Source organism: Eptatretus burgeri, chromosome 8, assembly GCF_056783735.1.
Source record: "Eptatretus burgeri isolate ZD-2024b chromosome 8, Ebu_testis_v1, whole genome shotgun sequence".
Lineage (NCBI taxonomy): Eukaryota > Metazoa > Chordata > Myxini > Myxiniformes > Myxinidae > Eptatretus > Eptatretus burgeri.
In genome coordinates, this window is record NC_140968.1 from 70,533,235 (window position 1) to 70,560,649 (window position 27,415).

General features: G+C 42.4%; 1 protein-coding gene across 2 annotated transcripts in view; it reads left to right on the top strand.

The window, feature by feature from the left end:
• Window positions 1–27,415, top strand: part of LOC147022002 (vasoactive intestinal polypeptide receptor 2-like) — a 75,262-nt gene that overhangs the window by 9,103 nt on the left and 38,744 nt on the right. Inside the window, exons 5-6 of one of the 2 annotated variants that reach the window (XM_085892531.1) lie at window positions 12,076–12,167; window positions 13,586–13,692. In XM_085892531.1, coding sequence (XP_085748657.1) covers window positions 12,076–12,167; window positions 13,586–13,692 — 199 coding nt within the window. The remainder of the gene's footprint in view (window positions 1–12,075; window positions 12,168–13,585; window positions 13,693–27,415) is intronic. The other variant, XM_085892532.1, reaches the window with a different exon arrangement.

A 27,415-nucleotide genomic window follows, 5' to 3' on the forward strand; every position in this document is an offset into this window, starting at 1 on the left:
ATAATTACGACATGAGATAATGTGGAAGTACATCCCGCCAGTACTGAATATAGATATTCTATTTTTTATTAAAAAAAAATTACATTCTATTATTGTATAGTTTTATTTTACTTTTATTATTTATAATTACAATGACATTATAAATACAGCTGCGTTACAATTAGCCTTGATAATTACAATTCGATTATTGTATAATTACAATAAAAAAATTACATTTTATTATTGTTATTAGTCATTTTATTTTCTGATGGCATAGTGTATTATGAGTCATTTTATTATGGCATATTGTATTACGAGTCATTTTATTTTATTATGGCATATTGTATTACGAGTCATTTTATTGTATTATGGCATATTGTATTACGAGTCATTTTATTGTATTATGGCATATTGTATTGTATTATGAGTCATTTTATTTTATTATGGCATATTGTATTACGAGTCATTTTATTTTATTATGGCATATTGTATTACGAGTCATTTTATTTTATTATGGCATATTGTATTATTAGTCATTTTATTGTATTATGGCATATTGTATTATGGCATATTGTATTACGAGTCATTTTATTTTATTATGGCATATTGTATTATGAGTCATTTTATTGTATTATGGCATATTGTATTATGGCATATTGTATTACGAGTCATTTTATTTTATTATGGCATATTGTATTACGAGTCATTTTATTTTATTATGGCATATTGTATTATGGCATATTGTATTACGAGTCATTTTATTTTATTATGGCATATTGTATTATGAGTCATTTTATTGTATTATGGCATATTGTATTGTATTACGAGTCATTTTATTTTATTATGGCATATTGTATTACGAGTTATTTTATTATGACTCAGACTTCAAGTTCTGCGTCTAAACACTTGGATGTTTGCTCGTGCGTGCCTCCGTGCAAATTTTCAAAGCTGTTTCGTCTTGCTTTTATGTGATTGTTTAATCTCTGAGTTGTTGGTTGTATTTTCATCCAATTTTCTGTGTATTACTGTATCTTGTTGTGGTGTATTTTAGAATTTGCATCCCTGTGAATGTCTAGCCTACTACCAAAGACCCCAGATAGTGGGTGTGCTAATTATATCTCTGCTCTAAACATCTCATTCCGCTTTCCTTATTATGTACTAGCAAATACAGCCCATCATTTTGATGACAGGAACATTAAGGGGAGAAAGAGGAAGGGAGAGGAGGAAGGAGAGACAGAGACAGACAGAGAGGAGGGAGAGGGGAGTGGGAGGATGGAGGGGAAGGAGAGAGGACGGAGAAGGGATGGAGGGGAGGGAGAGGGGATGGAGGGGAGGGAGAGAGGACGCAGGGAAGGGAGAGAGGATGGAATGGGTGGGGGGGAGGGGAGAGAGGGAAGGTTGAACAAGGAGAGAGTGAGGAAGGAGGGAAAGAGCAAGGAAGGGGTGGGGGTGGGGAGAGCAACGCCTCACCAAATATCACTGTACACTCCCAGGGGGTGGGAGTGAGGAGTGTGAGGGAGAGAGGAACGGGGGGGGGTAGGGGAGTTGGGATGGGGTTTGGGACTTGCCTTTGGTTGGGGGACTTGTGGGAGGGGGGAGGGAAGGGGTTCTTGACTTGCGTTTGCTCCCCACGTAGCTTCAGTGCTGCAGAATGTCTGCTTCACATGTGCAGAAGCACATGGTTCATGAGATGGCTCCATAATCTCCTCCACAGCACCAAGCACCACAGGCCCGGGTGCAAGTTCGAGTTCAGATCGCACACCTGTGATACTCATGCACTGCAACACGTAACCAAGCATGCAGGCACATGCAGGCATGCAGGCACACACACACACACACACACACACACACACACACACACACACACACACACACACACACACACACACACACACACACACACACACACACACACACACACACACACACACACACACACACACACACACACCCCCACAGAGACTCATTTGAACCCATTTGTACCCTGTCCATGTGTGCTGTCTATGTACCTCTTCGTTTTCAGCAACTGCCAACAATTAATATCTTGCAACTATGAGTATATTTATATTAATATTTTGTCTTGAAAGCAGATTTCACAAAATAGTAAAAAGCAAACTGCGTACATAATTGCTGAAAAAAGGACCCCTGTGGACTGTACCATCATGGATTGCAAAAGCAGGTTATAGAGCATGGCATTGTGCTCAATTAAGTTACACTTTCTGCACATTCCTGAATATTTTCTTCACTCAATATAATCGTCTGAACAGTAGAAAAAAAAAATTAAGCTTACTGCTTTGCTTAAATAAATACACTTGGTTAGAAAAATCACTAATTTGTTGAAATTTCCAGATTTCAACACTTATTTAGTCCGTGAGATACAATTCTGAAATCAGATATAATATCTCGATTATATACTTTAATTAGTCCGTGAGAATAGATCGTGTTTCCAAATCAAGGCATGTTTGAATTGGCCAAACAAACTGGCGAATTAAGTCCGCAGGAAGCTGACAGAGGGCTGACCAAGGATGACATCTTGCTTCTGTGTCTTCATGGGCCTGAGTCTATTCTTAACTGAAAAGCCTCGGGCCATCCTTGGACAGGGTTTCTCTCCCTTAACTTCCCTCTCTAACTAAATAAGGCCGTTAATTATCTTCAAAAGGACTGTTTTAATTAACCCAACCACCCAATTTTCACTCATGCACTCCCTTGGAGTTCCCTTTGTATGCATGCAAAGTTTCAGGCCGATAGGTTTCATTGTTTTTGAGTTATGGAGGAGATACACCACACACACACACACACACACACACACACACACACACACACACACACACACACACACACACACACACACACACACACACACACACACACACACACACACACACATACACACACACACACACACACACACACATATATGTATGTATATGTATATCATCCAGGCTGATGACTCCACCCTCTATGGTAATATCCCTCTTCCTTCTGATACATCTGCGGTGCCATCACGTTCACATTGCAGACAGTCGGTGTTCACCTTTCAGTGCAACTACTGTGTTTAATGGGAGAATGGGTAGAGAGTGTTCTCCATGCCTAGTGGGGAAATTACCATATTGATGCACTGAATGTGGGTCACACGAGGAGGGGAGTTGTAGGTTGATAAATGGCCAACCTGAAGCTGTCGTTACCGCAGACTCAGGGACAAGTCTTCCAGAGAGGGGGGGGGGGCAGCATAAGTCTTTCAGAGAGGGGGGGAAGTGTTATGCATCTGATATACGAGATAAAATGGGGGATTTATTGGAATAGTTATTTCCTTATGACATGTTAGCATAACTGTGGTGTGATTCCTATAAGTGAAATAGGGTGTCAAACACGTGTTTAGAAAGATCTCCCCCCCCCACAAGTGTCTGTATATATGCCCCGCCTCCCCCATTCCCTACATTACTGAGCTTTCCCTGCCATTTATCTGTCCTTGTATGGAGTTTCTTCTTCAGTTAACAGCCATTTGGATAGGCCCATGGGCACGATGTTCCTCTTCCAGCTAAGTTCTCCCTGTATTGAAGTATCCCTTTTGATGATAATTTGTGTGGTGATCGGGAGTGGGCTGTATAGTGCTTAGGAAGAAATGGTTTATTAACCCGTTAGATGGGAAAATTGGGTCTTGCTTTATAATGTATGCACCTCAACAAGGTATGTCAACAAGCTCTGCTTGGCTATCGTATCGGCCATCCCATCGCGGTCATTGTGTTCGGAGATGATGATGATTTGCACCAAATTAACCCGGTGGGCATGGAGGTCTTTTTGTCCTGTACCCGATTGAGTGATGGTTGTTGAATATGCATGACCATAACAATATGTTACATTTGTTAGGTATATCAAGTTTTGTTTAAGTTATTATCCTTCTCTGCAACCAATTTCAGATGCTTCTTTTTCCTTTAATATTCACATCGATACGTAATCTTAAGGAGGCAGAAGTAAATCCCTCATCCATGAAATAGGTAGACAGCAGCCTCTTCCCTCTCTGCAGACTCTGCTTGTCAAATACTTAGAATATGTCTTTAAATCCTGACAAGTGTTACACTCTGACTGTGTCACTACAAAAGGACAATCTGGCAAACCCTCCCATCTCCTTTCTTAACAACCCTCTTAAAGTTCAGTCACTCAAACTTTTGGGCCTGACTATCAGCCATGATCTTTCTTTGGCAAACCACACTTCTAAGTTGGCCCTGAAGGCCATTGTGCAAAGTCCTTCCATGGCAGACCAGAATTATTTTCCACCAACAAGGCCTTCATCCATAGGTTTCTCGAGAACTGCTCTCGCCCTCTCGGCTTGCTCTCCTGCCTCACTCCCTGCTCAGGTTGATGCCATGGAAACCAAGGCCTTGAAGATCATTGGAATTTCCCATGGTGAAGTTGAGTTTAAGGGAGTATCACTTTCACATTGAAGACAAGTTGGTGGTCTCTGTCTTCTACCTCCTCGTCTCGGGTTTTGCACCCTCTGCTCTTTCCGTGCTGATCACCACCATCCTGTATCATCCCCCATCCAAAACCATTTCTTCTACCTTCTTTAACCTTCTCCAAGCCCACCTCTTTCCAAGTTTCCAGTTTTCCCTTCCCAAGAGTTTCCTTCTGCATCCATCTTGTTCACCCCATGTCCTCCCAAAGCCCTCATTCTTCCCCACATCCTTTATTTATTCAAATCTCCCTATATTTTGGTCCTCCTCTCTGCTATTGGTGTGCTTCCCCACTCTCTTTCTGCTGTTCCTTTTATTGTGTTACGTCTTGATCCATGATATGTACCAGCTATTCCACGAGCCTCAACATTGTATGCAAACAAAGTGAGTGAAAACTCCCTTCTTGATTTGTTCATTCTACAATTTCAGTTTGTTTCTCAATGCATTCACTGATCCAATTAGCAGTGTCAGAGATTTGTATTTCCCTTTAGTTCAAGGTTCATGTCGTTATTAAGACCGGCAAAATCAGTGAGCCATCAATGATCACCGAGGTCTGGGTACTGTTGATTTCTTTCTTCCAAAAACGTTTTTAGATCATCGTGGAGGATCTCTAAGTCTTTCTCACGTTGTTGTTCTTCATCTTCTTCTTGTGGACTTTTTTGTTTCACAGCCTACAGTTTTCATCGAAACTTCCTGAAACTTGGCATACATATGTAAAAATACCTTGCACAGACAGTAACCATCTCTAATTTTGAAAATTCCTCCGAGAAAAAAAGTTATGACGTCAAAATAAAAAATGGAAATCGCCTGTATTCAACATGCAGAAAATTTCTCGACGTACTCGGCCTATGCCAGCGTACTACGACGTATGCCAGCGTGCTATTAACGTATACAAAACTTACCCATAATGTATTCGACGTGTGCCAGCTTGGTTCGGCAAATTTTTCATACGTCGGCATACGCTGGCTAAAACGTCAAGGTGTGACAGCGGCTTCACACTTCGATGTCTAGTGCGGTTATGATTTGAATCGTCGAGCCGCAGCCTATTAATAGCCTACGCCACGTGATCGTCGGCGATACGCTGCCGCGCGCTATGCATAAGTTAGACTATCGTTGGGCATAGGTTGTGAACGCCGACAACACACTCAGCATTCGTTGGTATAAGTTATCTATTTGTGATTAAAACGTTCTGTGTACGTTACTAATACGTTATGCATACGTCCAACACGTTATTATACGCCCAAAAAAAAAAATAAAAAACATCAATAGTTCAGCGTACGCCAGCGTTTTACATACATTTTGATACGTTGCCATACGCTGGCTAAAACGTCAAGGTGTGACAGTGGCTTGAGGAGTGTGTGCTGCCTCCACTCACTCGAAGTTCCTGCCAGAGCATTGCCGGGGTTCTTTGGATTCCCAATTCCACCCACCCATCATTCCCCTACCACCGGCACCATGGCCAAGGAGGAACCGGTCCCAGCAGACTGCGGAGGCCAACACTGAGTTTGCCAAGACCACCCGGAGAACAACCTCATGGCACACTTTACGTGGGAGAATTGTAGCCTACTTCTCCCATCCAAGCTAGGCGAGGGTGTCCCACTCGGCTCAACCAGGCCTGAATCAACCCTTGTATTAATTTTTTCCTCCCCACCCCCTCTAACCCTTTTTACCCTTCTGTGTGTCCAACTGTTTCTTGAAAGAATCTGTTGTCAATAAGGAGGGGTTAAGTGAATTAGACTGACATTTTAAAAATATCGTGGTGACCCTTGAAAAAAAAGGAAACTATAATTCATTTTGCAGTAAACTTAATGATGAGCATGATTTATTTTCCAATCTGGATGTGCTCTTCTTCTTATTTTTGGTTTGTGGGTGCCAGCAGTGACCACTATTTTCATTGTGTCTGTCTGTCTGTTGGGTAGTCGATCTAGTCGAAAAAATTTTTTTTTTTTTGAGATTTGTTCTACCCTAATTATCAGTATTTAAAATGGCGATTTCAGTTAATACAATGGCGATTTCGATGAAACTTTGTTGGTAGGTTCATACCATGACCTAGTTGTGTGCAAATGAGAGCCGTTGCTATGGACACCGTTGCCCAGCAACGGGACTTTGAAATTTTTGAAAAATCATAAAAAAAATAATTTTTTCGAAAATCAAAAATCGGGCCACGAGCGACTGTGCATTCAGCCATATTGTCAAAAAGTTCCAGCCGGATCCTATGAAAACTGTCGGAGAAGATGGACTTTGAATGAACCCTGGTCGAAAACAATAAAAAAACTAAGTTCGTTATATCTCAGAGACTGAGTCAGATATACATGAAACTGGAATGGTAGGTTCATGGTATGTTCTAGTTGTGTGTGAGAAAGAACCGTTGCTATGGACCCCTCCGTTGCCTAGCAACCTCTAAATGTGGGGGTATTTTAACGATAAAACAATCTGCAGCATTAACCCTTGAAGCTTGAATCATGAATTTTCTTGTGCTTAATCCTCAGGTCATTCCCCATCGAACGGTCCCATCGTGTCAGGTTCTATTGGGTTGTCGACTACTCATGTCTGCCTACCGGCTTGTCTGTCTGTTTGTGACTCTCTCCAGAGCATAGCTCCGTGACGTTTGATGCGATCTTGATGAAACTTGGACACAAGCTAGATATCATGGTCGAGTTGTGTCTTTTTGTATGAGGGGCGTCCCACGCCCCTTGTGGGCAGAGCTACGCCCACTTGAACTTTTTATTTTTTTTTTCTCGCAATTTCATTTCCTAGAAGCTGTGCATAATGTCCATAAGTACAACATATAAAAAATCCGATTGGATTTGGTTAATTTTGATGGAAGAGATAGGTTTTTATGGTAGGGCTTCCTCAAAAGCTTCCACTAACTCAATTGTTTCTATCGTGGCATTGTTCAATAATGGGCGTGAACCATCGTCGCCTCCGGGCTAGTTTCATTTTATATAGGATCGAGACTCGTGTAAGAACTAGTATTGAACTAGTATTAGTACACTGAATGGATCAGGACATCATAGGACAAAAGGAACAGCCGAGAGAGGGGAGAAACACCAACAGCAGAGCCAAAGATACAAGACAAGCCGGTAGGCGACATGGGTGGTCGCTATATAATTGCATACTAGTCATACAGTTTTTGACGGATCGGACTGAAAGTTTTTGACAAAGAGGTTGATTATAGTGCACATAAAAGCACAGAAGCCGATTTTTGATTTTCGAAAAAATATATATATATAAATATTTTTCGGATTTTTTCAAAAAATTCAAAGTCCCGTTGCTAGGCAACGGTGACGTCCATAGCAACGGTGCTCAAAAGCATACACTAGATCCTGGTATGAACCTACCAGTCAAGTTCCATCAAAATCGGTTGACTCCTCTGGCCTCCAGAGCTGTCCATTACATACATACAGACAGACAGAAAACCTGAGAATAACGGTCATCTTGCGACCACCCAATAGAGGCAGGCTTGGACAAACAATGGGAGTGTGGAGGAATGTGTGGCAGGAGAGGATGCATAGGGTGGACAAGATGGATACAGAAGGAAACTCAGGAGGGCAAGGTGGAAATTTAGAACAACTAGTACGTGCCCGTACGTGCGTGGCCATACTTGCGTGGCCGTACGTGCAAAATAAATAAAATAAAAACTTTCAAACCGCGAGCCAGAAATAAACGCACAGGCCATTCCTTCACTCTCGCGTGCCCGTACGTGCAAACCAAAAAAAAAAACAACAACTTTCAAACAACCACACAGGCCATTCCTTTTCTCTCGTAAACGACGACTGGATTGGGGCATTGTGTTTATCTATAAATGCGCACAAGAAATCGAGAAATTATTAGAATCCACTAAGTCATCAATATCCGGAAGTAGTGCGTGCCCGTACGGAATGTTCACATGCATTCCATGAATTATCGCTTGCATTGAAGTAACAACTGCTGTGATACTTACACACACAGAGTTAATTAAAATCAAAATTAAAAGCAAGTTTACCTCCCTGTCTTTGCTTGCCATGACATTCGCTGCCATTGACCATTGCCACACCTATGCAATGGTAACTAAATGGCACCCTTTCCCCATTGGCCACACCTATGCAGCAACGTGTCTTGTCATTGGTTTGGTAAATAAATGGCCGCAGCAACGTGTCTTGTCATTGGTTTGGTAAATAAATGGCCGCAGCAACGTATCTTGTCATTGGTTTGGTAAATAAATGGCCGCAGCAACGTGTCTTGTCATTGGTTTGGTAAATAAATGGCCATAACTTGGGAAGCACTTGTCCGATTCATATCAAACATTGAAAAGGCACATACTCAGGTCGCCAACAATATAGCTGGCAAGTTTCAATTAGATCGGACCAGTGGTTGTCGAGAAAAAGCGGTCACGCACGCACGCATGCACGCACACACACAGATTGCTGGAATTATAGATAGATGAGGGATTTGGGTAGGGTGAGGGGTGGGGTTAACGAGGGTAGAAAAGATCATGGTTTTGGGTTGGGGACAATCTCAAATGGTGGTGAACAGCCATCTTGAAGACTTGGAGGGAAGAATGGGATTGAAGAGAACGTGGAAGTTAGTTTCATATAACCTTTCATGATACATTTCACATAATTTCAAAGTGTAGCGTAATAACTTCTAGTGTACTTGTACATAACATAAAATGGACGCGCACGGAAGTAAAAAAGAAGTAAAAAAAAAAAATTTATTTGAAATTTCCCCGGCCTCCCAGCTAATTAATTACATACACAGGCATTTCACGACCAAACCGATTTTCTTCGCCTCTAATTTTTATTTACTTCACATAATACGTGAATTGCATGTCCATCAATTTATTTACAAGCCTTGAAAAATCAGGGGAACACCAAAAGTTTTTATATATTTACTCGCCGGGAGGCGATGATGGTTCGCGGACATTATTGAACAATGCCACGATAGGAACAATTGAGTTAGTGGAAGTTTTTGAAGAAGCCCTACCATAAAAACCTATCTCTTCCGTTAAAATTGACCAAATCAAATCGGATTTTTTATATGTTGTACTTCTGGACATTACGTACAGCTTCTCGGAAATGAAATTGCGAGAAAAAAAAAGAGAAAAAATAAATACATAAAAAGTTCAAGTGGGCATGGGTCCGCCCACAAGGGGCGTGGAATGCCCCTCATACAAAAAGACACAACTAGACCATGATACCTAGTTTGTGTCCAAGTTTCATCAAGATCGCATCAAACGTCACGGAGCTATGCTCTGGAGAGAGTCACTAACAGACAGACAGACAAGTCGGTAGGCGACATGGGTGGTCACTACGTAATTACATACTAGTCATACAGTTTTTGACGTATCGGGCTGAAAATATTTGACAAAGAGTTTGATTATACTGCGCATAAAAGCACAGAAGCCGATTTTTGATTTTCGAAAAAATAAATTTTTTAGGATTTTTTCAAAAATTTAAAAGTCCCGTTGCTAGACAACGGTGGCGTCAATAGCAACGGTGCTCAAAAGCATAGAACTAGATCCTGGTATGAACCTACCTGTCAAGTTTCATCAAAACCGGTTGACTCCTCTGGCTTCCAGAGCTGTCCATTACATACAAACATACAGACAGATGGAAAACCTGAGAATAAGGGTAGTCTAGCGACCACCCAACAGACAGACACAACGAAAATAGTGGTCACTGCTGGCACCCGCAAACCAATTAAAGACCACTATTTTCTTTCCTCTGTATTATGAGAACGTACCTTCACTGGGTGGTGAATATTAGACTGCTGCAGAGATCACTGCAAACAAAACACGCATTACCTCATTTTAGTTGTCATCAAAATATGCCTTTGTTTCCTCAAAACGGTACCATTATTTAATGATAGAAGACATGTTGTTTAATCTTCAAATGTACCTCAGTGGCCTCTGGAGCCTCAGAGCTATGCGGAGCGAAAAAGATGGGGTGATTCCCGTGCTCCTGGAGGGAAAGGCATGGCCTGGCTGATGGCTGGTGCTTGTGATGCTGGGGGAGAGTGGAGTCGTGGCGTGCAGAATTGGCGGCTCTTGTGACCCACGAGACAAGAATTGAGCTTTACTCCATATAAAAAAATACCAGCTGATCGTCCCGCCCACTTCATTTTTTGAACATGTTTCTTTTTTATATTAGCTGTTATTTTGTCAAACATCCCATAAAAAAAAAATCGCACTCATGTCCAAAGGAAGTTGTGCAGTGAAGCGGCTTCACCGCTTAAAAAGTAGCGCCGTGGGGGACTGACGGTTACTTCCCCAACAGGCAGGACCTTACTGTGCTGCTGTAAACTAAACAACAACACAACAAAAACTAAATAACAACAAATTAGAAACGAACGAAACACAGTGGGTTAGGTTGTTCTTCTTCATTTTGGACAGACTGATGGAAGGAAGGACATCCCAAATATTGAAGCATTTAGCACCAGTTAATAATCCATATATTCGTGTGCAACTCTTGCACCATTCTTTGAATCGATCATTTTCCCAATATCGATTCTGAGTTTTATATCTTGTACCAAGCTGCAGCGCCGAGAGCTGTACTGCCACGATTCATTAACTGCCGCCTTCCGTTTCCGTGCGCGGTATGCGAGCAAGACTGATCTGTGTACATGTCTGCGGACGTAAGTTCCATCACAGCCGCTGCAGTAAAATTCAGTGCACACTTCCGATTAAAATGAAACAAAATACGACTGGTTTTAAAAATAGCAAATTGTGTGACGAATGTCAGATGTAGACAAATTGTGTGAACACAGTGAATCATTTTCATGATTTAAGCTTCATTTTTGAAGATGGTTTTCATCTGTTTGCCAATTCGGATGGGAACTAAAGTCCTGAAGCCATGGAATGTGGGAACAGTTATTGATGAGCGATGCTCGCCATGTGATATTCTCTCTGATTTCACGAGTGGGGAATTGAACCAGGGAGCGCTGGTGTGTCCACATCTGTGTATTTAATGTTTACTGTATATCTATATAGAAAGATGGCAAAGTCAATTATTTCAATATGCACAAAGTGTGTGGTTTTTGTGTATTACTCTATACATTTATTATACAATTTTGGAACTGTGTATTTTATTTTTAATTGGCTGAGTCTGTGTGTTTGTGATGTGTCAGAGTTTTGAAAAAAAACACAAAAAAAAAACAAATAAAAAGGGCCTCCTTCATTTTAAAAATCAAATCCGGACAATCAACTGGTATATTTTTATTTGACCTTACATATAAGAAGATATATAACTATATAAGGTAAGTAAATGAGTAGATTAACTTTGAGTGTGGATAAGCCTCAAGTACGACAGGCCTTGTTAGAACCAAAAATGCATCATCAGTCACAAATATTGATCTTCAAATTGAAAGATTTTATGAACAAATTGATAAGAATGTCTTTCTGGTAACCTACGGTTAGATTATCAGATCCAATCATGCTGTAATCAAATAAAGTGTGTGTACAACTTTCTGCATTGTTGTTATTTTTTTTTGAAAATGGATGACATCTCCTCAAGGTATTACCAAAGGCACAACTGGAGCCAGTAAATGAGAGAGAACAATGTGGTGGATTTGCTTTTTATAATGGTCATCACACTTTCAATCTGCTCATGTGCGTGGTCGATGTTAATGCATTGACAATGTATGAATGTTGCTTTGTTTTTTTCAGGAAGAGTTTGGAGAAATTGCACAACAGATGGTTGGTCTGACGAGTTCCCGACATACATGGATGCTTGTGATTACAAGGCAAATGATTTTGATGTGAGTCAACTAATTCCACATTATCTACTGTTACAACCATGTAGTTATTGAAACTGAGTGGAAATATGCACTACATTGCGAAAAGTTTCTGGATACCTGCTTGTCCAACATCTCATTCAATAATCATGGGCATGAATATGGAGTTGGTCCCCCCCCCCCCCTTACTGCTATAACAGCCTCCACTCTTCTGGGAAGGCTTTACACGAGATGTTGGAACATTGCTGCGGGAATTTGCTTCCATTCAGCCACAAGAGCATGAGTGAGGTTGGGCATTGATGTTGGGCGATTATGTCTGGCTCGCAGTCGGCGTTCCAATTCATCCCAAAGGTGTTCAATGAGGTTGAGGTCCAGGCTCTGTGCAGGCCACTCAAGCACTTCCACACCGATCTCAACAAACCATTTTTGTATGGACCTCGCTTTGTGCATGGGGGCATTGTCATGCTGAAACAGGAAAGGGCCTTCACAAAACTGTTCCCACAAAGTTGGAAGCACAGAATCGTCTAGAATGTCTTTGTTATCTGTAGTGTTAAGATTTTCCTTCACTGGAACGAAGGTGCCTCACCTGAACCTTGAAAAACAGCCCCAGACCATTATTCCTCTTCCACCAAACTTTACAGTTGACACTATGCATTCGGGCAGGTCATGTTCTCCTGGCATCCTGCAAACCCAGATTAGTCCGTCAGATTGTCAGATGGTGAAGCGTGATTCATCACTCCAGAGAACATGTTTCCACTACCCCAGAGTCCAATGGCGGTGAGCTTTACACCACTCCAGCCGACACTTGGCATTGCGCATGGTGATCTTAGGCTTGTGTGCGGCTGCTCAGCCGTGGAAACCCATTTCATGATGCTCTCGCCGAACAATGCTTGTGCTGATGTTGCTTTCAGAGTCAGTTTGGAACTCGCCAGTGAGTGTTGCAACCAATGAGAGACAATTTTTCCACGCTACGTGCTTCAGCACTTGGCGGTCCCGTTCTGTGAGTTGTGTGGCCTATCACTTCGCAGCTGAGCTGTTGTTGCTATTTGACGTTTCCACTTCACAATAACAGCATTTACAGTTGACTGGGGCAGCTCTAGCAGAGCAGAAATTTGATGAACTGATTTGTTGGAAAGGTGGCATCCTATGAAGGTGCCACATTGAAAGTCACTGAGCTCTTCAGTATGGCCCATTCTACTGCCAATGTTTGTCTATGGAGATTGCAAGGCTGTGTGCTTGATTTTATACACCTGTCAGTAATGGGTGCGTCTGAAATAGCCTAATCCACTAATCAGAAGGGGTGTCCACATACTTTTGGCCATGTAGTCTACATACTGACTGGTAATCATGTTATAGCAGTACATCATTGATTCATGCACAAATGTTTCTAAAGACCATTTGGCAAAGGTTGTGTGTGCTATTTCATGTTATTTATGTCACAGCAGGCTGAGTACAAGATGCTATTCACATTGAAAGATGTGTACACGGTGGGGTACAGCACTTCGCTCGGTGCCTTGCTGCTTGCAATTGTTATCCTGCTTGCTTTTCGGTGAGAATCTATAATCTGCTGTGAGATTTCCTTTGTCGTACATTAAAACATCTGGACAAGCACTCATAGTTTTAAAAAGCTTATTTTTCAACATAATAATACGAGTTCCCTGACGAGGAACTTCAATGTAGGAGGAAGCCATTTGGTCCATCAAAGTACATAAGGGGTGGGGTCGGGAAGGCAGGAGATAAGGGGTTTTGTAAGGGCCAGCAGGATGGCTCAGCGGTATGCACACTCTCCTCAAAGCTGTCTAGCCTGAGTTTGAATCCTGACCCTGTTATAAACTGCAGTGGTGGATAAATAATGCATGGGCATGCAGGACCCGTGCCCAGGGCCCCGAGCTCAACATGGGTCCCGGGGCAGAAGCAGTGTAATGTGAGGGTCATGTAACCTATGCAATAAGATGGGGCCCAGACACCCAATCATGGTTCACAATCTTTCGAGACGGCCCCCGAGGGTGGGGTCTCACTTTTCCAGACAAAACAGATCAACTTGTGAGTGGTGATAAACACACCGCAAAAGGATTGCTGCATCTCAAGGAGAGAAAGTAGTCACGTAATGAATCGATTAAAAACATGCTTCTCTGATATTTAACTAGAGAAGACTATTACAAAATTAGTGGGTGAGGTTAGTATAAAAAGAAAGCAGAATAATAATTATGTTTCATGTATACAAATACAACAATCATCATAAATATGTTTAATTCCGATTGTTGATACATATTGATATTGTTGAGCAAATCCATAGTACAATTTATTGTATGATCACAAAATGTAGCCATTCCTCATCAACGGTTTCATTGGACTGCTCACTTGAGTGTATAAGTGTGATATTGGGAGTTACATGAATATTAATGAATGCATGATGAACCGGAACCGATGAGGCAGAACCGAGAGTGACGTGAGAGAGCTGTGGAGTCAGGGCAGCAGGAGAAGCCATTAAAGATGGTTGAGCTGAAGAACCTACATGTGGGCTGATTTTGCTACACAATATTGGCGACGAGGATGGGATCACCTTGCTCTTACATCACCTGCCGCATTCTTACCAAGTCCGGGTTATCCTTCGACACCATTTACCTTATGGATGCACATCTCATCCACATCCACAGGGACACATTAAATGAACCTGCAAACTCAAAATTTTCACAAGCTCGACAAGTACGCCAAGAGAGTACTTGTTATCGTTGTGGATCTGCAATGCACTGAACCAATTACCCCCAGATGTCCTGCAAAAGATGTAAATCGCAGGCAGTGTGGCAAAAGTGGACATTTTGTTAAAGTATGTCGCAGTAAAGACCACAGATACCAAGTGTGGGAAGTGACTGTGCCAGATGTGACTGTTTCAAGCATAAACACACAAGTCTCTGAACAAATAAGAAGGAACCTATTTTTTGATGTTCGTCTTTGCACACCTGATGGACAGGCATGCTCTAATAGATTGTTGGTGGACACAGGTTCAGTCATTTCCATACTTCCAGAGTCTACCTACCTGGAGCATTTAAAGAATGTACTTCTTACAGAATCAAAATTACACTTTGTGACTGACCTAAAAAAAAACCGATTACTGTCGTTGGATGTCTTAAAGTACAGGTGCGATGCAACCTTGTTTCTGTGCCTGCTGATTTCTTCATTTTGCCTTCTCGAACACCTATACTCAGCATGGACCACTTCACTGCTCTCGGACTGAATATTGTTAATGGATGTGTTACTCCTGCATCAGTGCAAAGTACCACTGTGCAACAAACATTGACTTGGCAGACATCTAACACGAACATCACTGGAACTCTAGGCTATGCAAAAGGACTTGTAAACAGAATGAAGATAAGGCCCGATGTGGTGCCAATCCAGCAGAAGCTTCGCCGTTTACCTTTTGCTGTCCGTGATGCTGTATCACAAGAAGTGAAAACGCTTGAAGAAGCGGGTATCATTGAGATAATTGACTCTTCTGAATGGGTATCGCCTATTGTGGTTACGCATAAGAAAACGGGAGGGATACGACTGTGCGTGGATCTTCGTGAACCCAATAAGGCGATCGTAATAGACGGTCATCCATTCCTACATATTGAGGAGGTATTCATAGAACTTCGGGGAGCGAGAATGTTCTGTACTCTTGATCTTCAGAGTGTATACCATCAAGTGCCCTTGCATGAGGAAAGCAGAGACCTTACGGCTTTCATAACACATGAGGGACTTTCCATTTTTGCAGTGTTCCTTATGGTCTTGCTTCTGCACCCAGTGCATTGCAGCGAATGATGTCACAGATCTTCGCTGTCCAGGAGGTCGTCCAGTGTTACCTAGATGACGTAATTGTGTATGCTTCGTCTCCTGAGAAACATGAGGAACGTCTCCAAGCTGTTTTGAATCGTATTGATCAAGCAGGCTTTAATCTGCATAATGACAAATGTAACTTCAGGAAGGTTGTACATTCTTTTCTGGGTCACGTGATCTCAGAAAAGGGCATGAGCCTAAACACCGAACATGTGGTGGCAGTAACACAAGCACCACCCCCAAAAGATGCATCTGCTCTGCGTTCTTTTCTGGGTTTTACTTCTTGGTACTCCAAATTCATTTCAAATTATGCGACGGTCGAGGAGCCACTTCGTGCTTTACTGCGCAAGGATGCTGACTTCTCCTGGACCGAGGCAGCGCACACTCGATTTGAAAGAGTACAAAAATTGATTGCAAACAGCCCTGCACTTGCTTTGTTTGACCCGACTCTGACCACCATTGTGACTACAGGCGCATCTGATTATGGACTCGGAGCAGTGCTCACTCAACTTCATGAGGACTCTACAGAGGAAACGGTAGCATTTGCCTCATGAACGCTCACAGAATGTGAACACATGTACTCCACAGTGGAGAAGGAGCACTCGCCTGTCTCTGGGCAATCGAGAAATGGCGTACTAACCTGTGGAGTCGGAAGTTTATCCTGAGTACAGACCACAGTCCACTGACCACACTACAGTCTTCGAAAGGTCTTGGTCGAGCTGGAATGAGAATTGCATGTTGGTCTGCACGCTTACTGTCGTTTAAGGCCCAGTCACACCTTGACATTTTAGCCAGCAATGGCAACGTATTAAAATGTATGTAAAACGCTGGCTTACGTTGAACTTTTGATGTTTTTTTTTAAAGATTCGGACGTATTCATAACGACTTGGTCTTATGCATAACGTATTAGTAACGGACACAGAACGTTTCGTTGTGTTATAGATAACCTATACCAACGAATGCTGAACCTGTTGACGGCCTTCACAACCGATGCCCAACGATAGTCTAACTTAGGCATAGCGCGCTGCACGCATCGCCGACGATGACGTGGCGTAGGTTATTAAAAAGCTGCCGCACAACGATATAAATCATAACCGCCGCAGAAATGGAAGTGTCAACATCGCAGTCACACCTTGGCGATCTTGCCAGCGTATGCCGACCTCTGAAAAATGCGTCTAAAACGTTGGCGCACGTCGAATACGGTATGGGTAAGTTTGGTATGCGTTAATAGAACGCTAAAGTATGCTATCATACGTCGTAGTAAGTGGAGTACGTCTTGTAATTTTAAACATGTTGAACATTTTATGACGTACTTGCCGTATGACACACGCTCCGCATGCAATGGGAATAAGTTGTACGCACGATATGCGATCATTGACACACATCAACACACGTTACTTGTAAGTTGCTCATAAGTCGAAACACGTCAAGGTAATGGTTAGCGTCAGGGTTCCAGACTCCCGGTTTTTTTTTTCTTCGTTATGACGGTGTTCGGTGTACAGTGCGGTTATGATTTAAATCGTTGAGTGGCAGCCTATTAATTATATTATAACCGCACTAGAAATCGAAGTGTCAAAATCACCATCATACCGAAGGAAGGAAGAAAAAAACAAAAACAAAAACAAAAAACAAGGAGTCTGGAACACTGATGCTAACAATTACCTTGACGTGTTTCGACTTATGAGCAACTTACAAGTAACGTGTGTCGATGTGTGTCACCGATCGCGTAACGTGAGTACAACACGTTACTCATAGGTTAGAAATAAGTTTCGGGTACGCTAAACATTACCTCGACGTGTTTCGATTTGTGAGTAACTCACAAGTAACGTTTGTCGACGTGTGTCAACAATCGCGTGATGTGCCTACAACTTATGGCCAGCGTTATGTGGAACGTGTGAGTCATACGCTGGCATACGTCTTAAAATTTAAAGCATGGAAAATTTGAGGACAACCGAAAAGTACAACGTTTAAAGCCAGCGTACAACGACGTATGGCAGTGTTTTTCAGCGTGCTCTCAATGTTATCAAAACTTACCCATAACGTATTCGACGTGTACCAGCGTTTTAGACAAATTTTCCAAAAATCGGCATAAGCTGGCTAAAACGTCAAGGTGTGACTGGGCCTTTAAGTATGAAATTGTGTGCAAACCCGGCCATCGAAATGTGACTGCAGACTGTTTATCTTGGTTACCACTCCCCATGACACAGCCTTACCACGAACCAGATGTCGAAATGGTGGCTTTAGTGTCCGGTGATTGCGCTGCTGTACCTGTGGAACAATTCAAGGAAACTTGCAATCGATGCCCTATTCTACAGAATATGTGAGGATATGTCTCCAGAGGGTGGCTTTGCAATGTGAAGGGCATTGACCCAAACGTACTTCCCTACTTTCACATTCGGAATGAACTGGCTGTCCAAGAGGATTACTTGATTGGGGGCACTCACCGTGTGATGGTGCTGACAGAACTTCAAACCAAATTAATCCTGCTTGCCCATGATATGCATCAAGGAATTGTAAGGACTAAACAAAGGCTGCGTGTCCTCTCCTGGTGGCCAGGGATGAACTCCCAAGTGGAAGTTGCCATCAAGTCGTGCATTACTTGCCAAATGCATGACAAAACAGCTGTTTCTTGGGTTCCATCTTTACAACCAGTTCTGCTCCCGAATGCTGCTTGGGAAAAGCTTGCTATCGATATAGTGGGACCACTTGATAATGGCCAAATGGACTATCGCTATGCCATTACTTTAATTGATTAGTTCAGCAAATGGCCAGAAGTAGCTTTTAGATCCCAAGTAAAATCTGATACAGTTCCTGACTACAGTTTTCAGTCATGAAAGAAATCCGTCGGAACTTATCTCTGACAATGGATCTCAGATTTTTCAACTGAGTTTTAAACATTCCAGCAGGAAAGAAACATCAAACACTGTCAAAGTTCTATATATTACCCACAAGCCATCAGAGAGATAGAACGCTTCAACAGAATGTTTACAGACTGTTTACATCCTGCAAATCTCGAAGGGAAGTCCTGGAAATCATTCGTACCTGACTTCTTGCAAACATATTGAGCTGCAAGACATGTAACAACTCATCAGACCCCTGCTGAACTTCTCCATGGATGGACATTGCACACCAACTTACACATGAGGGACCGTCAAATCAGTGTACCTGCTGCAAGACTCAAGGATGTGAGACGCTGTGTTTAACAGAAACAAGAGAAGTCTTGACGATACACAGGCAAGCATCTGGGAGAGAAACTTTCCACCTTCTAATGTGGTTCTTTCATGCGAGTTTGGAAACTTGTACTTCACCAGAAAGGACAAAACAAGTTTACCCAACCCCTCAAGATTAGTGAACAGAGAGGCCCTGCTGCCTTCAGACTCTGATGGGAAAGTGTGGAATGCAATTCATCGAGCACCTACAATTGAGACCTCAAATGGACTTTCTGCTGGAAGTATGACAGGTTCTGAAGACTATAGGGCGCATCGCCCTGTCCAACAAATACCTCCACAAGTTTTTACCCCAGGTGTTCATCATGAGACGAGATATCGTCAAGCCCCTGAATGGACCAAGGACTTTTTGATGTCACATGTTATCTTGCATTACATGCTTATTATTTTTTTGTAGTTTTCCTGACCAGTTATGCCTGGTGTTGGCTTAATGGTTCAGGTGGTGGGCTTAGGATCCTAGGATCCTGAGTTCAAATCCCCCTTGGTTGTTGAATTAATATCAGGTAGGGTTGACTCTGCCTGTCATCCTTCCAAGGTTGGCAAAATGAGTACCAGCTTGCTGGTATCCTGTCTTGGAGTGGTGACCTGTCCAGGATTGTGCCCAATAGCCAAGGAGGCTGCTTAGGTAGCACCAACGCTCTGCACAGAGTACGGTCCCAATGGATGGATGGATTACCAGTTGTTATTTTCACGAAAAAATGAATATGTGGTTTTGGGAGTTGCATGAATATTAATTGAATGCACGATGAACTGGAACTGATGAGGTGGAACCGAGAGTGACTGTCAGAGAGCTGTGTGGTGAGGGCAGCGGGAGACACCATTAAAAACGGTTGAGCTGAAGAACCTAGGTGTGGGCTGACTTTGCTATACAACAATAAGCCACTTGGCAAGTGCTCCACAGGTAACTTACAGCTCTTCCTCGAGTCTCGTGTATGTATACAAAAAAAAAAAAAGAAAATATAGTCTTGGTAACTGAACACACCCCTGCAAGTACAGAGGTGTGTTCCATTACCAATCAGCTTATAGAGTGCTCGCCAAGTGGCTTAAGCACTCCAACAAAACGTCAAAACGGTTGATAAGGAACGTCTGGCTTATCAAGCGATAGCAAGCTGATCGGTAATGAAACACCTTAACATGGCATTTTTTCCCCAAGTTGGGAAAAAGGCAAAACAAAATGGGAATTCCTCCATAGTTTTTTGCAGTTGAGTCCAAATAAAAGCAACATTGGCTAAGCGAGTGCAAGAATAACATGGGGTCCTCTTTTTTTGGGTGTTTTGGGCCGAAATATTTTTTGTGCCAAGGCCCCAAAAAATCTTAATCTGCCTCTGACAAACTGTCATCCAGGCAGGTGTTTCACGGGTAGGGTGATTCATCAAAGTGTGTGCCATCCCTCGGATGGACGTTAAACGGGAATTCCATCTACCGGCATTAGTTGGTGGACGTTAAAGACCCCACATGTGTCCTTCACAAAGAGTGAGCGTACTCTCACCAGTACCATGGCCAAATTACAAATTCCTGCCTTCAACTACAAGGTGCACTGTATCAGCAGCATTGCTGTGCCCTCAGCCACTGATGCTACCCCACAGTCCTGTGCTGCATACAAAAACAGAACGGTTTTGTAGGTTAAAAATAAATAAATAAATAAATAAAACAAAACTATGTTGTCTCCCCAAAAGGGGCTGTCACACCTTGACGTTTTAGCCAGCGTATGGCAACGTATCAAAATGTATGTAAAATGCTGGCGTACGCTGAACTATTGATGTTTTTTTTATTGTTGGGCGTATAATAACGTGTTGGACGTATGCATAACGTATTAGTAACATACACAGAACGTTTTAATCACATATAGATAACTTATACCAACAAATGCTGAGCGTGTTGTCGGCGTTCACAACCTATGCCCAACGATAGTCTAACTTATGCATAGCGCGCGGCAGCGTATCGCAACGATCACGTGGCGTAGGCTATTCATAGGCTGCGGCTCGACGATTCAAATCATAACCGCACTGGACACCGAAGTGTGAAGCCGCTGTCACACCTTGACGTTTTAGCCAGCGTATGCCGACGTATGAAAAAATTGCCGAACCAAGCTGGCACACGTCAAATACGTTATGGGTAAGTTTTGTATACGTTAAGAGCATGCTGGCATACGTCATAGTACGCTGGCATACGTCGAGAAATTTTCAGCATGTTGAAAATTTCTCGACGTACTCGGTGTATGACACACGTTCCGCATAAGCTGGACATAAGTTGTTGGCACGTTACACGATCGTTGACACACGTCGACATACGTTACTTGTACGTTACTCATAAGTCGAAACAAGTCGAGGTAATGGTTAAGGCCCAGTCACACCTTGACGTTTTAGCCAGCGATGGCAACGTATTAAAATGTATGTAAAACGCTGGCTTACGTTGAACTTTTGATGTTTTTTTTTAAAGATTCGGACGTATTCATAGCGACTTGGTCTTATGTATAACGTATTAGTAATGGACACAGAACGTTTCGTTGTGTTATAGATAACTTATACCAACGAATGCTGAACCTGTTGTCGGCCTACACAACCGATGCCCAACGATAGTCTAACTTAGGCATAGCGCGTTGCACGCATCGCCGACGATGTCGTGACGTAGCCTATTAAAAGGCTGATGCACAACTATTCGAATCATAACTGCCGTAGAAATGGAAGTGTCAACATCGCGGTCACACCTTGGCGATCTTGCCAGCGTATGCCGACCTAAGAAAAATGTGTCTAAAACGTTGGGGCACGTCAAATACGGTATGAGTAAGTTTGGTATACGTGAGTACAACGCTAAAGTATGCTATCATACGTCGTAGTAAGTAGAGTACGTCAAGAAATTTTAAACATGTTCAAAATTTTACGACGTACTCGGCGTATGACACACGTTCCGCATGCGATGGGGATAAGTCTTACACACGATATGTGGACGCTTACACACGTCCACAAACGCTACTTATAAACTACTCATAAGTCGAAACACGTCCTGGTAATGTCTTTTTTACGCGAAACTTATTTCTAACTTATGTTTGACGTGCTTTGAACCAATTCTTTACGTAGTCCCAACACACATCGACGTATGTAGACGTATTCCAATGACGTCTTCCGGTCGACAAAAAAAAAAAAAAAATGAACACGTTTCTAACTTACAACTGCCATATAAAGACGTGTTCCCAGCGGTTTTGGGAATTGGTATATAAAAGAGAGAGGGGGGGAGAGAGAGAGAGAGAGAGAGGAGGGGTGGAGAGAGGAGGGGGGATAGAGGAGGGGGGAGAGAGAGGGTGGGGGAGGGGAGAGAGGGGGGGAGAGAAAGAAAGCTCCAACAAGTACAATATAAATTTCATCGTTATCTTACTTTGAATACTGGTGAATAGAATAAGATTATCGACATGTCAGCTCTGTATTTATTCAATTGTACTAATTTCAATTTACATTTAAACGAATAAAGGCCAGGAGTTGATTTCAGGTTCAAGTCTAATAAATTCCAAAATTTGTGTCCTGCAAAAACTAACGTTTTCTTTGCAGAATTTGTACTAACTTGTAGGTGGACAGAGTATCCTGTTTTGTTTTGTAGCGTAACCATGGACTTGATAATTTTTCGTAAACAATTGCACAAAGTTATTTGGTAATTTTTGTCTATCTCGCTGGAACATAAGGGTTCTGAACTGATATAAGTACAATTCATTTATCTTTAAAATTTTGTTTTCAAGAAATAAATCGTTTGTACGAGATTGATAGCGTTTGTTGTAAATGTCTCGTAACTTTTTTTCGAATCATTAAAATCTTATCTATCTGAAGCTTTAAATAATTTCCGCAAGCAAGTAAACAATAATTCAGTCAAGCCAAGATCCGAGTCGAATATAATGAAAGAAATATTTATTTCAGGAAATTAAAAAAAACTTATTTAATGATGCCAGCCAGCACTTCCAGAAACATTTTTGCACAAGTTATTCACGTGCATTGTCCATGACAAATTTTCATCAATGACAACACCAAGAAATGTGGTGGTCTCTACTTTGCCAAAATAGTTTTACCTCCGCCACCTAAGGTGAAGGAGGTTATGTTTTCAACCCTTTTGGTCTGTTGGGTGGTCGCTAGACTACCGTTATTCTCAGGTTTTTGGATGGTCACGAGACGACCGTTATTCTCAGGTTTTCCGTCTGTATGTTTGTATGTAATGGACAGCTCTGGAGGCCAGAGGAGTCAACTGATTTTGATGAAACTTGACTGGTAGGTTCATACCAGGATCTAGTTGTATGCTTTTGAGCACCGTTGCTATGGACGCCACCGTTGCCAAGCAACAGGACTTTGAAATTTTTGAAAAAAATCCGAAAAATATTTATATATATCTATATATTTTTCTAAAATCAAAAATCGGTTTCCGTGATTTTATGCGCACTGTAATCAACCTCTTTGTCAAAAAGTTTCAGCCCAATCCGTCAAAAACTATGACTAGTATGAAATTATATCGCGACCACCCATGTCGCCTACCGGCTTGTCTGTTTGTTTGTATGTAATGGATAGCTCTGGAGGACAGAGGAGTCAACCGATTTTGATGAAACTTGACTGGCAGGTTCATACCAGGATCTCGTTGTATGCTTCTGAGCACCGTTGCTATGGACGCCACCCCGTTGCCTAGCAACGGGACTTTGAAATTTTTGAAAAAAATCCGAAAAATATTTATATATATTTTTTTCGAAAATCAAAAATCGGCTTCCGCGCTTTTATGCGCACTATAATCAACCTCTTTGTCAAAAACTGTATGACTTGTATGCAATTATATTACTATAGCTTTCACCCCAACGTTCGCGTTGGGATTCCCTAATGTAGGGTTAGGGAATCAAACACAAATGATGAATGGACAGTTGCTCTTCATGTTGCGAAATGGAACAACGAACGGCAAAAATGCCATCTGATGTGTTCTCTTATCTACATATTTCAAATTCGCCTTAGTCTAGCGACCACCCATGTTGCCTACCGGCTTGTTTGTCTGTTGGGTGGTCGCTAGAGTACCTTTATTTTCACTTTTTCCGTCTGTCTGTATGTTTGTATGTAGTGGACAGCTCTGGAGGCCAGAGGAGTCAACCGATTTTGATGAAACTTGACAGGTAGGTTCATACCAGGATATAGTTGTACGATTCTGAGCACCGTTACTATGGACACCACCGTTGCCTAGCAACGGGACTTTGAAATTTTTGAAAAATCCTAAAAAAAAATTTTCGAAAATCAAAAATCGGCTTCCAGGCTTTTATGCGCACTATATAATCAGCCTCTTTGTCAAAAAATTTCAGCCCGATCCGTCAAAAACTGTATGACTAGTATGCAATTATGTAGCGACCACCCATGTCGCCTCCCGGCTTATCTGTTTGTCTGTGTCCAGAATGTCTCAAAAAGTTGGGGACAGATCCAGATGAAATTTTGTGGACAGGTTCAGTGTGCAACAAGGACAAACTGATTAGATTTTGGTGAAGATCCGCATCCGGATCCGACAACTAGAAATTTTAAAGTGATTATTCTCCATTGAGAGATCAGGCTAAAAGGATATATAGTACAATATATCAAAAAAAGTTGTGGACGGATTCTGATGAAACTTGGTGGGCATGTTGGGTATGTGACAAGAAATAAAAGATTCAATTTTGCTGAAGATCCATATCCAGATCCGGATCTGATAATTTTAGAGTGATGATTCACCATTGAGGGATCGGGCTAAACTAATATACAGCACGATATCTCAACAAGTTGTGGAGGGATTCGGATGAAACTTGGTAGACAGGTTGGGTGTGTGACCACGACAAATTGATTCGATTTTGGTGAAGATCCGGATCCGACTTCTTGAATTTTAAAAGTGATTCTTCACCATTGAAAGATAGGGCTCAAAAACGATATATAGCATGATATTTCAAAAATGTATTGGGCCAGATATGTTATTGTGGATCAGGCATTACAGGGCGGAGTTGTGTGCTCCACCGAGTGCCCTTCTAATTTGTGAATAAGAAAGGGTCCCGGAAACATGGACGTCGTGCGACTAAAAACCATATCGCTGGTTTTATTTAAGTGTAATGAGAGCTTATTATCCTTAAACTTGTGGAGGCATTTGTTGGCAGGGCTATGTGCCCGATAATCCTCAGAACCTGTCATACTTCCAGCAGAAAGTCCATTTGAGGTCAGAAATGCAGGTGCTCAATGAATTGCATTCCACACTTTTCCATCAGAGAGTCTGAAGGCCGCAGGAACTCTCTGTTCACTAATCTTGAGGGGTTGGGTAAACTTGATTTGTCCTTTCTGGTGAAGCCCAGGTTTCCGAACTCGCACTAAAGAACCACATTGGAAGGTGGAAGGTTTCGCTCCCGGACGCTTGTCTGTGTATCGTCTAGACTTCTCTTGTTTCTGTTGAACACAGCGTCTCACATCCTCGAGTCTTGCAGCAGGTACGCTGATTTGACAATCTCCAATGAGCAACTTGGTGTACAATGTACATCCATGGAGAAGTTCAGCAGGGGTCTGATGAGTTGTTGCATGTCTTGTAGCTCAATATGTTTGCAAGAAGTCGGGTACGAATGATTTCCAGGGCTTCCCTTCGAGATTTGCAGGATGTAAACGGTCCGTAAACACTCTGTTGAAGCGTTGCATCTCCCCTTTGGCTTCTGGGTAATAGATAGAACTATGGTAGTGTTTGATGTTTCTTTCCTGCAGGAATGTTTCAAACTCAGTTGAATCAAACTGAGATCCATTGTCAGAGATACGTTCCCATGGATTTCCTTCTTGACCGAATACTGTGGTCAGGAACTTGATAACTGTAGCAGATGTTACTTGGGACATATAAAGGCTACTTCTGGCCATTTGCTGAACTAATCAATTAAGGTAATGGCACAGCGACAGTCCATTTGGCCGTTATCAAGTGGTCCCACTATATCGATGGCAAGCTTTTCCCAAGCAGCATTAGGGAGAGGAACTGGTTGTAAAGATGGAACCCAAGAGACAGCTGTTTTGTCATGCATTTGGCAAGTAATGCATGACATGATGGCAACTTCCACTTGGGAGTCCATCCCTGGCCACCAGGAGAGGACACGCAGCCTTTGTTTAGTCCTTACAATTCCTTGATGCATATCATGGGCAAGCAAGATTAACTTGGGTTGAAGTTCTGTCAGCACAATCACACGGTGAGTTCCTCAAATGAAGTAATCCTCCTGTACAGCCAGTTCATTCCGAATGTGAAAGTAAGAAAGTACATTTGGGTCAATATCCCTCGCATTGCAAGGCTGTCCTCTGGAGACATATCCTCACATATTCTGTAGAATAGGGCATCTATTGCAAGTTTCCTTGAATTGTTCCACAGGTACAGCAGCGCAATCACCGGACACTAAAGCCACCATTTCCACATCTGGTTCGTGGTAAGGCTGTGTCATGGGGAGTGGTAACCAAGATAAACAGTCTGCAGTCACATTTCGATGGCCGGGTTTGCACACAATTTCATACTTAAACGACAGTAAGCGTGCAGACCAACATGCAATTCTCATTCCAGCTCGACCAAGACCTTTCGAAGACTGTAGTGTGGTCAGTGGACTGTGGTCTGTACTCAGGATAAATTTCCGACCCCACAGGTAAGAATGCCATTTCTCAATTGCCCATACACAGGTGAGTGCTCCTTCTCCACTGTAGAGTACATGTGTTCACATTCTGTGAGCGTTGGTGAGGCAAATGCTACCGTTTCCTCTGTAGAGTCCTCATGAAGTTGAGTGAGCACTGCTGCGAGTCCATAATCAGACCCAAATCCATGCCCTTTGTTGGGATCACGTGACCCATAAAAGTTCAACCTTCCTGAAACGACGTTTGGCATGATGCAGGTTTAAGCCTGCTTGATCAATACGATTCAAAACAGCTTGGAGACGTTCTTCATGTTTCTCAAGAGATGAAGCATACACAATTACGTCATCTAGGTAACACTGGATGCCCTCCTGGACAGCGAAGATCTGTGACTACATTCTCTGCAATGCACTGGGTGCAGAAGCAAGACCACAAGGAACACGGCAAAACGGAAAAGTCCCTCATGTGTTATGAAAGCCGTAAGGTCTCTGCTTTCCTCATGCAAGGTCACTTGATGGTATGCACTCTGAAGATCAAGAGTACAGAACATTCTCGCTCCCCGAAGTTCTGCGAATACCTCCTCAATATGTGGGAGTGGATGACCGTCCATTACGATCGCCTTATTGGG